The sequence below is a fragment of the Trematomus bernacchii genome, unplaced genomic scaffold (genome assembly GCF_902827165.1).
Source record: "Trematomus bernacchii unplaced genomic scaffold, fTreBer1.1, whole genome shotgun sequence".
NCBI lineage: Eukaryota > Metazoa > Chordata > Actinopteri > Perciformes > Nototheniidae > Trematomus > Trematomus bernacchii.
Window position 1 is genome coordinate 21,864,601 of NW_022988043.1, and position 13,411 is coordinate 21,878,011.

Genomic DNA, 13,411 nt, shown 5'->3' on the forward strand with positions numbered 1-13,411 from the left:
ACAGAACGATTTTAAAAGCAATGTATTCTATTGGTAGTGTGTTTCGTGCCTGCAACACGTCTTTTTGTCCAGTCGGGTCTTGGAAGACCGGACGCTGTGTGGTTCATAAAAACATTTTCTTACTCAATATCAAGCCACGATTATTGTTTTTATTTTAAATCGTATAATGTCGGACTTTTTTTGCCGTCAATGAGGAAAAGAAATGGGCTCAGAGCCTCAGAATACTGAAATCTGTATTTTTTAAATCTTTTTTTCCTTCTAATTTGTTATTCTTTTCTAAATAACACACTGTTATTTACTCAACAATAACACACAATTATCCTTGTTTTTATTTATTTGTTTAATTCTATAATCTCTGGCTTTTTTGGCGTCCGTCAGGAACTGAATTTCAAAATAAAATAACCGGAAAGAGATACACACCCACTGAACTGATTACCCAAGATCCTCAGCTATGGTTTAAGCTCGGTGATTGGATGTTTAGAAAATAATACTTTAATCCGAGTGTGCTTGCTTTTCTCTTTGAAAGTCATCACATAACGGCATTGTAATACATGGTTCGGCTGCATTAAATATTATAATTATATTATAATATCTGCCGTAGTTATTTATATATAGAGCCCTGATTATGTAATGTTTTTCAGATTTCATATCGTATTAACACTAGGGCTGTCAAGTTAACGCGTTAATAACGCGTTAACGCAAAAAAAAAATTAACGCCACTAATTATTTTAACGCGATTAACGCATGTGTATCTTTTGTCCTCGGCCGCCCCGTAGTTTCAGAGCGCATCGAGTTTAAAATACCATCTACAAGCTGATGCTGACAGCCTCGCTCCTGCTGCCCGCTTGTGGCAGACCACACTTCCACGCTCACCGGCAGGCCCGGACTGGCCATCGGGAGGACCGGGAGGGAGTGTGTATGTGTGGCGCGACTCGCGCGAGCGAGGCACACCTTACGTGTTGTTGTTGTTAGCATCTGGTGCTAGCTAGCTGCGCTAACGGATATAAGGAGCTGTTTCAATGACATTTCGCCGACAACTGCGCCGAGCACTTTACTTTATGCAGGTAGCCAGACAGTGGGACATTGTACGAAAAGTCAGCACACTCAACATGCAACATGATTGCAGCTCCCGTTCAAGCATATATGCCTTGAGCTGCACATAGCTCCAACGATCCATCACAGTGTCTACACACACACACACACACACACACACACACACACACACACACACACACACACACACACACACACACTGTATTATTGTATGAGAGAGGTTCCAGGTTGAATCGAATATTTGTAATGTTCAGGTTGTTGTGTTTAATATTCATGAGAATATTTGTCATTGTTCAAATGATAATAAACAAACATATAAAGCATATTTGTCCACTCATAGGTTGATAAGAGTATTAAAAACTTGAAAAATATCCCTCTAAGGTAAATTTAGAACAGATAAAAAATGTGCGATTAATTTGCGATTAATCGCGATTAACTATGGACAATCATGCGATTAATCGCGATTAAATATTTTAATCGACTGACAGCCCTAATTAACACCATATCCCAACGTGCATTACGGCTAAAACATCCAATCACCGAACTTAAACCATAGCTGTGGATCTTGGGTAATCAGTTCAGTGGGTGTGTATCGCAATGATGCTCGAAATGTCCCATATAGGCCTACGTCTGTTTCCGGTTATTTTATTTTGAAATTCAGTTCCTGACAGATGCCAAAAAAGCCAGAGATTATAGAATTAAACAAATAAATAAAAACAAGGATAATTGTGTGTTATTGTTGAGTAAATAGCAGTGTGTTATTTAGAAAAGAATAACAAATTAGAAGGAAAAAAAGATTTAAAAAATACAGATTTCAGTATTCTGAGGCTCTGAGCCCCATTTCTTTTTCTCGCGGACGGCAAAAAAAGTCAGACATTATACGATTTAAAATTAAAAACAATAATCGTGGCTTGATATTGAGTAAGAAAATGTTTTTATGAACCACACAGCTTCTGGTCTTCCAAGACCCGACCGGACAAAAAGACTCGGTGCAGGCACGAAACATACTACCAATAGAAATACATTGCTTTTAAAATCGTTCTGTGTGACACGAAAAAAAGGGGAAAATCGTGTTGGTGAACACGAATCAATAGATTAAATGTCGTGACTATAACACGAAATGCCGTGAGACTGGGTTGCATCGACAGCTGAGTTCTCATGTAAAATGTAAATGTATGTAAATGTGAAATTACCCCATTGCGGGACAAATTAAGGATTTCTGTTTCTGGAACATGCTCTGAAATATGAATGCTACAGTAGCTTGGAAAATAGTAAAATACTTAAAGGGCTCTCACTGAGATACATTTACTGTTGATCAACTCACTCACTGTGGCTAGAGGACGACCTATTCTGCTGATTTTCAGGTTCATATTTGTATTTTGTTCCTCTACTGCAGGGGTGGGGAACCTCTGGCCTCCGGGCCGTATACGGACCGCGAGACCATTTGGTACGGCCCTCGAGGTAATTTATAAACACACGCAAAAAAGAAAAAAATTAAAGAAATCTAGACCGCAAAATAATTAAACAAGCGAGTGCCTGTTTTCGTGGTCAGGGTCCTTGAACACAACACGAGCCTAACGTGTCATCACGTGGTATATGTCTCGTCTGACAGGGGTGTAGTTCTGCCGGAGAGCCCCAGAACGCCGCTCCGGGCCGGGACTTCACAAATGTCAGTACCCATAAGGAGCCGTACACATGCCGCAGTTTCTGCGTGGCTGTGTCTTTAGTTGTAAGCCCATTGGCGATCTGTTCATCTGTCATACTGATCATACAGTCAATAACTTTGTTGTTATTAGCATCTGGTTAGCTAGCTATGCTAACGAATATAATAAGCTTTTTCTACAACCAGTGAGGTAAAGGCACATCTTTATATGATCATTATAGTTATAAAAAAATAAGAGAATAAAGGAAAAACTGGTATAAAATACTATGACAGTAAAAAAAAGTTGTTAATAAACAAGAATACAGTTTGAAAGGGGAGTGATTTGTAAAATATCCATAAAGAAAAAGAAAATCTGCTTACAGTTCTGTTTCATATGGGTGTTGAGAGATGTATCCATAGATCTCCTAATGTTGCTCTCAAAGTGCACCAGATTGATGCTTTTAACTTCAACAAATAAAAATCTTCCCGGGGGAGCATGCCCCCAGACCCCCCTAGAGGAGGTTAGGTCCCCCCCCCCACTTAAATCATGTTCACATAGATATGAAACTAAATACATTTGCACACATCTTGTGTCCATATATTTCTGTGTTGGTGGTCATGCCACAACCGTGCACGTGCATGCATATGCGAGTCATGGTAAAATATCTGGATTAAGAGGTTTCTTATTCTTTGCACGGCATGAAAGAAAGGCGAAATTAATGGGCTGTTATTTTAGTTTTTTTAAGCAGACGTTGAGTTCAATCATTTGTACGGCCCTCTGAGGATGTTGTAAAAATTGAAATGGCCCTTGAGAGGAAAAAGGTTCCCCACCCCTGCTCTACTGTGACATGTCTCCATGCTTTAATGTTCAAAAAGCTCTTTATTTTTCTCATACTGCCTGTGCTGCAGCACCTCTTTTCACCCTGTCTGAAACCAGAGCCCAGTCTGATCTGATTGGTTAGCTGCCGGCTCTGTTTTGATTGGTCAACTGCCTACAGATGTCCCGCCTATCAAGTACACTGTGTTTGAGAACTAGCCAATAGAAGCACAAGTGTTACATAATGATGTCACTATGTCACGGAAGTAAACAAAGGGCTCCAATGGAGACTTTTCAGGCAGGGGTGGAGTGTGTCGGAAAGAAACTCCCTCTAGAAGGAACTTTGGGATTTTAGCCTTTGCAGACCATTTACATGCACAACAACCTATATTACACACTACAGGAAAGGGAAAACCCCAAAACATAATAGGGCCTCTTTAATGGCTGTGTACACACATCTGCCTTAGTAGAACAGCCAATACGAGGAGCAGGGGTGTAGTTTTCTCTTAGACCACAACAATCACAATGCTCAAGGTTATTACAGATTTATTGGCCAATAACTGCCTACCCTAGCTTTTATGTGTTTACATTTGAGGGATTATTTTATGTGAAATGAAAAGGGTAAGGTCAAAGGGAATACCTGTCATCACAGATGGGGTTGACATGGTGCTCTCCTTCTTGATTGGAGGGACGGTCGACACAATGGGGTCGAGGAGTATGGTGTCCTCTGAGGGGGAAAATTAAGGGGTATTATTCTTTTAATCTTCTTTTGAAAAGAATTATTTGTATTTATGTTTGTGTGTCTGAGTTGTGCATTTGTTACCTGACTGAAAGGAGATTTCGCTGAACATCATCCAGAAATCGGCAAAGTAAAAGCGGCAGCGGAGGAATTTGGCTGCGCGGCGGTTCAGTGGCACGGTGACGTATCGGGCGCTTGGGTTCCTATCGTCCAGCACCGTCTTGAACGACACAGGCTCCGCCTCCCAGTCGGCGATGAGGCGGGGCTTAAACCAGCAGGAAACGGAGGAGAAGATCTTCACACTGCGGCGGAACATGTTGTTACTGTGAACCTGGAACAGGGAGAAAATACATTCATTAGAAAGTGTGATAGACAGATTTCCAAGACAGAACTTTACTTATATGGTGGAAGCTGTTTATGAATATGTATACAAATGATGTATCTACTATTAATACATACATACATACATTGTAATATGTTTTTTATATATCTTTTGAAATTAGAGTAAAATAGAAGTAAAAGGAAATGTGAATAAAGTAATCCAGCTCAAATGGAACTGCAATGTTAATTTTGTGTTTTGACCCAGATTATGTTTTTTGACATATCACATATATACGATTCAAATCAATGTCAAAGGTAATTTTCTTTAAATATACGTATCTCCAATTACATAACAAACGTAGTTATTTTTAAGCCAAACCAAGATATTTCGTTAAAGTCAACCAATCTTTTGCCTGAAGTCATTTTGTGGCATCTTTTTTTTCACGGGGGTCCCTTGTGCACATTATTCAATTACAATCACCGCAATCAGAAAGAACTTGTGTGCATATTTTAGAGTTTGTTAGTAAGAGAACTGCAATCTGTTTAGCTGCTGTGGACTAGAAGTGTGTGTATAATACTATACGATAATACTTAACTAATGATCAGATCAAGTTTGAAATTTGAATTGCATCACAGCAGCTCCATTTGCATTTCCATCAACATAGATAAATATCAAGACCCAATACATGAAAAAAAATAAAAACATTTAACATAACATCACAATCACTGAGAGAAACATACTCAAAGACCCTTTAGCGTGCATTTGACCTCGGATTCAGCTCTGTATTTACTGTGAGGATCGGCTGATGCACAAAGGATTCTTCAGTCTGACTTTATTGAATCGCAGGACCCTGTATTTCCGATTAGATGGTAGCAGTTCATATTCGCTGTTCAGAACATGGTTTGGGTCCGAGATTATGTTGTTGGACAGCATCACTAGGTTATTATGGTATGCTGAGTCATAAAGTCTCTGACAGGGTTGACCAACAATCTTTGAGCAGATTTTAAAGCAGTTGACAAACACTTGTACCAGGTAGTATTGCAGTACTGTAGAACAGACAAAATCACAGATGTAAAGAACAACAGAAGAATTTGTCTACTCGCCCCAAAAGACCTAAGGCGGTGGAGAAAAAAAATGTATTATTTGTTTTGTGGCTGTGATTAGGTAAAGTAAGAACTGACAACCTTCATGGAGGTGAAGTTCCTCTTCCTGTCGAACACAAACTCCATCTCCACGAACCCCTGACTTCCCAGAGAGTCGTTCCTCCAGCCCAGGTAGTCGTAGCCCGGCCACACGTGGTACTGCCGGGTCAGCAGGAAGTCGTCCAGGCCGATCACACCGTCCGTCAGCTGGCCCAGCCCGCCTAGCAGCCTCCTATTGGATGAAACAGCTGTCAGTGACAGAGAGCGGAGGGCAGAGGAGACAGTTAAGTGATGTTCACGTGGCTCACCTCCTCTCGTGCGCTCCGTCATACGTGGAGTCGTTGAGGCTGGCGATGGGATAACCAGGGGGCATCATGAGCTGACCCTCCGGAGCGCTGTAGGAGATCAGCCCATCTGCAAGGGGAGGGGGGGGGGATGACAAACTTGTTCAACTGCTTTATTACAGCAAATGTTGAAACAAAAATCATCTCAATCAATTTGCTGGAATCGTGTCAAAGTTTTGTATTGACCAGTTTATACTTTCATTATTTCCATTCTGTTGGCCTGTTCATGTTCTAGGGGTTGTGGTCACATATTGTTTAGTTGCCAGCTCATAACGTTCTGTATTGAACCAGGAAATGTTGAGTAGCCTAAAGTTTGAAGTAAGAAATGTATAGTACAGGTCCCCAGCACATAGAAACAGCCGGATGCTAACTTGCATATGTTGGGCAATTTGCGCGATTAACATAATTTGGGTTGAATAGCATTAATTACCATTATAGCCTAAGTATAGTTAAAAAATGGCTTGGCTGATTTGGACAATTTCGGAGTGGTTTTTGGGGTTATTGGGGTAGTCCGTTTCAGACATGGATCAAATATGGCAGTTTTAACCAGAAAGTGGCCATACTGTATTTGTTCGCTCTGTGGGTTTATTTTTGATGAATTTTGGGTAGATTTTGAAGCTTTGGGGGACTCTGGATAATTTGGATTGAATAGAATGCCTATTTCTTTGAAAAAATATTGTCCACAGTAGAAGCAATAATTGGGGGGGGGGGGTGTCTAAAGTCAAAGATGAATCTTGATTGGGCCAAATTTGGGTCTCCCCAGACCCGAAAACCAAATTATACACTTTCTTTTTTAGAGACCTTCAGATGTGGCAAAAATTGTCAAAATCTGTTTTGGAGTGTTTATATAGCTGTTGTGGAGGATATCAAGGTGCCTTGTTCCGATAAAAAAAACTAGAGCATAGTTATTATATCATTTTAACTTGAAACGGGTCACGGGAGACCCGGACACAACATAAGGGTTAAGTTCATACCTTGGTAATGAGGTCATTTATTGTTCAATGTTGTCCAAGTTTATTAATCCCGCATGAAACAACATGATAAGAATGCACAGAGCAAAGTATCCAAATCCGCTTTTCGTAGTTCATCTGCAGAAAATGGTAGTTGTCCCACGACTGACGCCAGTGTTGTAGTCAAGTCACCAACTCTTGATTCCGAGTCACTCTTCAGTCCCCGCTGTTCCAGTCCAAGTCCAAGTCACCCAATAAGAGTCAGGGTCCAGGCATCATTACCTGTGTTCGAGCCAGAGCCCAAGTCCAAGTCCGAATCACTAAGAAGAAGCCGAGCCACTGAGTATTAATCTGAATGGATATACGTATTTGTTGAACTTTAGCAGCGGGTTTGGTTCTTATCAATCAATATTTGTTATTGTATACATTGCTTTTACCCTTTTCATACTCATTTGTCTATTTAACTGCTGTGAAGCACTTAGGGCTACAAATCTTTTATGAAAGGTGCTATAAAAATATAAAACATAGCTGTATTAACAGTTTTTGAAAAAAGAGTTTTAAAAAAAACTTGTGGCTATTACCAAATTAGGAAGTTTCTGAGGAGTTTATGTGAGGAGGAGATAACATTTCTTAGAAAGGTCTAACTCCACTGAGGCAACAACCTCTAATGTCAGCAGAGCTCACACACATTCACAGTGTGACAGTGTGTGTGTGTGTGTGCGTGTGCGTGTGTGTGTGTGTGTGTGTGTGTGTGTGTGTGTGTGTGTGTGTGTGTGTGTGTGTGTGTGTGTGTGTGTGTGTGTGTATGTGTGTGTGTGTGTGTGTGTGTGTCGTACCCTCCCACAGACAGCCGTACAGCTCCACTCTCATGCAGACGGTGGTGGACAGCTTGGGGACAGGGATCAGTCGGACGTAGCGGGTGATGATCGGAGGGTGAAGGTCGTTGATGAGAGAGGTGTAGGCATTTTTGTTGCCCTCCATCACCTGGAGACACATTTCAAATGAAAAACATCAATAGTCTTGAAGCAGGAATAAATGTCTAAAACATGACTTGCTGTTCAAATTGTGTCTGCTATAGCTGTCAGGGAGCTTAAAGGCCAACAGGAAGTTGGTTTTTAAATGTAATTTCCTGAGATTCCAGCTTGAATGACCAGAAGCTGCTCAGAGTAGAAAAGGCGTCATTTTCTTTTCTTTTACTTCCTGTTTCTCTTATTCTTCCCTGTTATAACAAGCCGCCAGGTTTCCGCTCCATATTTGATTCTATTCTTTCCTCCATTTCCCTTCTACCCTAGCCAGTGCTTACCCACAGTGCTTTGTGAAACATGTGTGTCACTCACCATGTTCCCCAGCCGGTTCCTCCAGGACTTCCACAGCAGGCCGTCCCGGCTGTAGTTGAGGCGGTAGGCTCGGGCAAACTCGTTCCCTGAGTACCTGGCGTATCGTCCCTGAGTCCCAACCACCGTCAGGAAGGTCAACTTGCCCAGATCCACCTGAACGATGCAAATAACATTATGCTGAGTTAGTTTATTATAGCACTAAAAGTATTCAGCCGAGTCGCACAAGTTTATATTTCAAATGTCTTCTTCGAAAAAGTCAACTACTCTGTTCAATGTTTTCCTTAAGACTGTGCAGCTAAATGCGGAAAAGAGTAGATTCATCAAATGTTGATCGGACAATACTGAGTCAACTTTTCTGAAGGATTTCTGAAGAAGGCTGTGAACAAAACATTTGCTGATCTGCCAATCAAGGGGCCAGTGGTTCAATCCACGCCCCTGAAGTAAACATGTCAAAGTGTACTTAGGCAAAATACTGAACCCCGAATTGCTGGCATGTCAATGGTAGTGTATTTAAGTCGCTTTGGATCCTGGGTATGGTGACGTAACCATACCCAAATGGACCAATTGGTCCAAATGGACCAATCCGCAGAGCCGTTACGTTACGTCCGCAGAGCCCTTACGTTATGAATGCTTTATGCTGAAAAGCTGATGCTGAACTGCTATGCTGAAATATAATGTGTAAGAAGACAGTGAATAATTTAGCAGTTGAAGTGGCATGAAGATTTTTCAAGTCTGAAGAGTTTCTCCATTGACTTCCATGTTAAAAATGTGATGAATTATGGGATATATCTCGGGAATTATGAAAGTTATGAATGAGAAAAGTAATAGCAATCGATTCCCGACTGAGCTGAACATTTTGATGTTTGAATGGAGTTTCTGCGATGTGGAATGTGGGAGCAGAAGAAGGACAAAATAACCCGGCGGAATAATAATAACTAGAGAATGCAATTCCTGAAGAAATTGCTAGTGGGAATGCTTTATGCTGAAAAGCTGACGCTGAACTGCTATGCTGAAATGTAATGTGTAAGAAGAAAGTGAAGAATTTAGATTGAAATGATACATGAACACTGGGGGCTTGAATGTGTGATAAGAGAAGAAAAGAAAGTAAAAAGGCTTGGAAAAGCAGCAGAATATTTCAACTGCAAACTATTGAACTAACTTGATGGCGAATGATCTGTCGCCATGGCAACGGTATTTGATGACACCCCATAATACGCTTAGATGCGTTGATGGCTGCATCGTTACCAAACCTGTGAAGTTTTGGGCTGTTTGGAGCATTTTCACTGAAGTTATGAGAAAACCGTGTTTCATGGCGAGCATTGTATTGCCATGGCAACGGCATTTGAAGAAATCTCAAAAGTGTCCTGCAGATGTCTTCACGGCTGGACTATTAGCACACATGTGAAGTTTTAGCACTTTTTGACAATTTTCATAGGAGTTATAGCAATATCGTGTTTTATTGCAAGGGATGCGTTGCCATGGCAACAGCTTTTGAGGAAAACTCACTAATGGCACATAGACATGTTGAGGGCTGGACCATTAACTGTCATCTGAAGTCTGGTGGTGTTTTGACCATTTTCATATCACTCACAGCTCACACAGGAAACCACACCAGTAAGCCAGCTCACACTGTCCGCTCCTCGCAGCAGCGAGCCTCGCAACGTCCCGCCAACATGGCACCCAGACCCCACACAGCATTCTCATCTGTTTGTCATTACTGGTGTCATTTTCTGGTTGCTAACGCCATTGTAACACATAATCACTGATGTTCCGCTGTAACGGTGGTGGACTCATCAGAACAGAGTGGGCGAGCTGACCAATCAGAGCACACTGGGCTCACAGGGAGGGGGGGGGTGCAGGAGTTCCAACAAGCCGTTTAGGACAGAGAGTGAATACACATACTATACAGAGATGCTGTATGAGAAACCAATGTGATTTTGGAAAATTGCACAATGTAAATCTATTTTAGTATACCTCAACAATGGAATTATGATCAGTAGAAATGGCCATGTCATGGGACCTTTAACTTTCACATATTGATAAGCTAAAAATGTCCCATATAGTGTATAGAATATAATCCTTTTTATTATAAAGCAAGTCTAGGTGCCGTTTAAATACTGTGAAAGTATCAAAATGCTAAATCCACGGAGAAATACACACAGTATTCAGACCAGTCTTTTGGGAAAGGGCTCTTAAAGAGACAGGCGCCAAAATGGAGCGTTTGAGCAGCGGGGGAATACAGGTAAATTGAGACAGACTTTATGAGAAAAGTAATGTCTTTTTTTAACAATAAAGGATGCTATCTTGTTCTAGTAGACACCAAAGGTAAAAGTATGACCAGCAAAATAAGCGTCATATTTCCTCTTTAAAGTTAAATAAGGCCCAGGAATGTTAGTATTTTACATGTGTACAGTCGCCCAGTGTGAACTGCAATCATCAACATCAGCCTTTGACTTTGGACTTCACAATATATCCTGACCTACGTGACTAAGAATCCACACAGACATTATAACGTTCAAACACTGAATACACAAGAAAACAAAATATTAAATTAAATATGAGTTTGTGTCTTAAAGCAGTGAGCAGACACAGACCTGCAGGTACTGAGGGTCGGAAGGATTATCCTCAGGACACCAGGCGCCATCTCCCTCCTCACGATTCATCCTACACACACACACACACACACACACACGCACGCACGCACGCACGCACACACACACACACACACACACACACACACACACACACACACACACACACACACACACACACACACACACACACACACACACACACACACGTTAATAGAAATCATCAGGCGATCTTAAGAACGTTTTATAATTACTGTCAGAAGCTGAGCCTTCAGAACTGCTAAGCTTTTATGGAGAATATGGAACTTCACATCCAAACTTTACTATTATTTAGTCAGGCTTGCGTGACTTGTACTGTGTTTAAGTTGGTTATTTATTCTGTCATCTAAAGCATATATTGAAAAGCCCTGTATATGTAATGTCTATTATTTGTATTCAATTGCGAAAGTGAGAAATGTATTGAGAATGATTTTGTTTGCAATAATCTTGAGGTTTTTCCTCCACATTTTTATAAAACCTTTTTTTTTATCATAACAAATATAAAAGTATTGTAATCTAAAGTTTAAATATTAAAATTGTAAAAAAGTAAAATTGATAAGCTTTTCACAAGACTTAAGGAAAAAAGATTATATGTTTTTAAGTCAAACTCACCTGGCGTACTGAGGTCCCGTGGTCTCGTACCATTGGCTAGATGCTGTGATGTCATGGTCTGTAATCCGTCCATCTTCCATGCCCAAGGCATAGCGACAGTGTGCTGAAAGCACACAAACACACAGAATCAGTCACAATTTGACCTTATAGAGAATCTGTGTGTGTGTGTGTTGTGTTTGTGTGTGTGTGTGTGTGTGTTGTGTGTGTGTGTGTGTGTGTGTGTGTGTGTGTGTGTGTGTGTGTGTGTGTGTGTGTGTGTGTGTGTGTGTGTGTGTGTGTGTGTGTGTGTGTGTGTGTGTGTGTGTGTGTGTGTGTGTGTGTGTGTGTGTGTGTGTGTGTACCAGGGTCAATCTGTCCGAAGGCTGCTGTGGCTGGAAGGATCAGCAGCAGGAAGAGGTGCATGATGGTCCACCGATCACACCAACACACGCTACATCTCTGACAGAGAGACAGAGAGAGAACAATTAGAAAATGTCATAATTAAATATAATTGATTCTTTATTTTGCCAATGTGTTCAGAGCTGGTAAAACAACATAGTGAGTCACTCGGTGTGATTATGAACGAGAAACCAGAAAGGACAAAGATATGAAAACAAACAATTTAAGTCCACAATAAGAATATAAATAAAAAATATGTGCAATTTTCTATATCAGGAGCCATCAGAGTGAATTATGCCATGGCAATTTACCAAATGCAATCAAGTTAGGTTGCATTTAAATCATCCATTTCTTACAAATTGTTTATAACTAGGGTTGCAAAATTCCGGGAATTTTCAAAGATGGAAACTTTCCATGGGAATAAACGGGAATTAACGGGAATAAACGGGAATTAACGGGAATAAACGGGAATTTATGGGAATAAACTGAGAATTTTCAAAATTGAAGGTTGGCTCTTCATAGGGAACTTAAATATAGTTGGGGAAAGTATATTTTAGCATAATCTTGACTAAAACAAACAGATGCCATTCAAGTACACTTGAATATCCATGCCATAGCAAACTGCTTACTGCATGGCTATTGAGACCACACCCCTACAGGCACTGTGCATTCCTCCATCACATGCACAGATGAGTAATATTTAACTCAACATTCCTGTTTTCGTTCTTCAATGAAATAAATAATTGTTCAATAAAATAATTAAAACTTGTCCTGTTCTACTTAAAAAATATATATATTAAAATTAAAATAAATCTGTTGAAATGTCATGTTTTTTTGTTTAATTTTGCATCGAATATTTCCAAAATTCCCCAGCTTAACTTCCCATGGAAATTTTCCGGAAACTTTCCGCCCCTTTGCAACCCTATTTATAAAACATGTTTATTCTTATTAGGGGGTATTCGATGGGGACTAACAGAGTACATGTAACAGGATACAGAAAAGGTAACGATTCTCTTACAGTTACAGACTACTGTTACATTTTTAAAAAAATGGGCAGGATTTATTTCTTCTATGTAGCTCTTTGGTTTATCTCAAACAGCGATTTTAAACAAGGCTCAATAGATCATTATTCAAAGTCTCCTCTCATCAGTTTTTACAAACACCTGCCACCCAACCAAGTATTTCTGATCAATATTGATTTAATGATCACCAAGCCATCCTCAGCTAATGTTTGAGACATCTCCGAGGATTGGGTTTCATTGAGTTGTATCTGATTATATTATCCAATGAGATCCAGCTAGTGTAAAAAGCCTTTTCTTATCAAGCTCCACATTTGTGGAATTAGCTTCCAGTTTGTGTTCGGGCGGCAGACACCCTATCCGTTTTTAAGAGTGCGCTTAAGACCTTCCTTTTTGATAAAGCTTATAGTTAGGGCTGATTAGATT

General features: G+C 40.4%; 1 protein-coding gene across 2 annotated transcripts in view; it reads right to left on the minus strand.

The window, feature by feature from the left end:
• The window catches only part of ddr2l (discoidin domain receptor family, member 2, like), a 51,085-nt gene that overhangs the window by 13,967 nt on the left and 23,707 nt on the right, over positions 1–13,411 (minus strand). For both annotated transcript variants that reach the window (XM_034118341.1, XM_034118340.1), the window contains exons 2-10: positions 11,930–12,026; positions 11,589–11,691; positions 10,941–11,010; positions 8,347–8,499; positions 7,846–7,993; positions 6,024–6,129; positions 5,758–5,947; positions 4,336–4,582; positions 4,153–4,239 (exon numbers count right to left, since the gene is read on the minus strand). In XM_034118341.1, coding sequence (XP_033974232.1) covers positions 4,153–4,239; positions 4,336–4,582; positions 5,758–5,947; positions 6,024–6,129; positions 7,846–7,993; positions 8,347–8,499; positions 10,941–11,010; positions 11,589–11,691; positions 11,930–11,990 — 1,165 coding nt within the window. In that variant the 5' untranslated portion in view covers positions 11,991–12,026. The remainder of the gene's footprint in view (positions 1–4,152; positions 4,240–4,335; positions 4,583–5,757; positions 5,948–6,023; positions 6,130–7,845; positions 7,994–8,346; positions 8,500–10,940; positions 11,011–11,588; positions 11,692–11,929; positions 12,027–13,411) is intronic.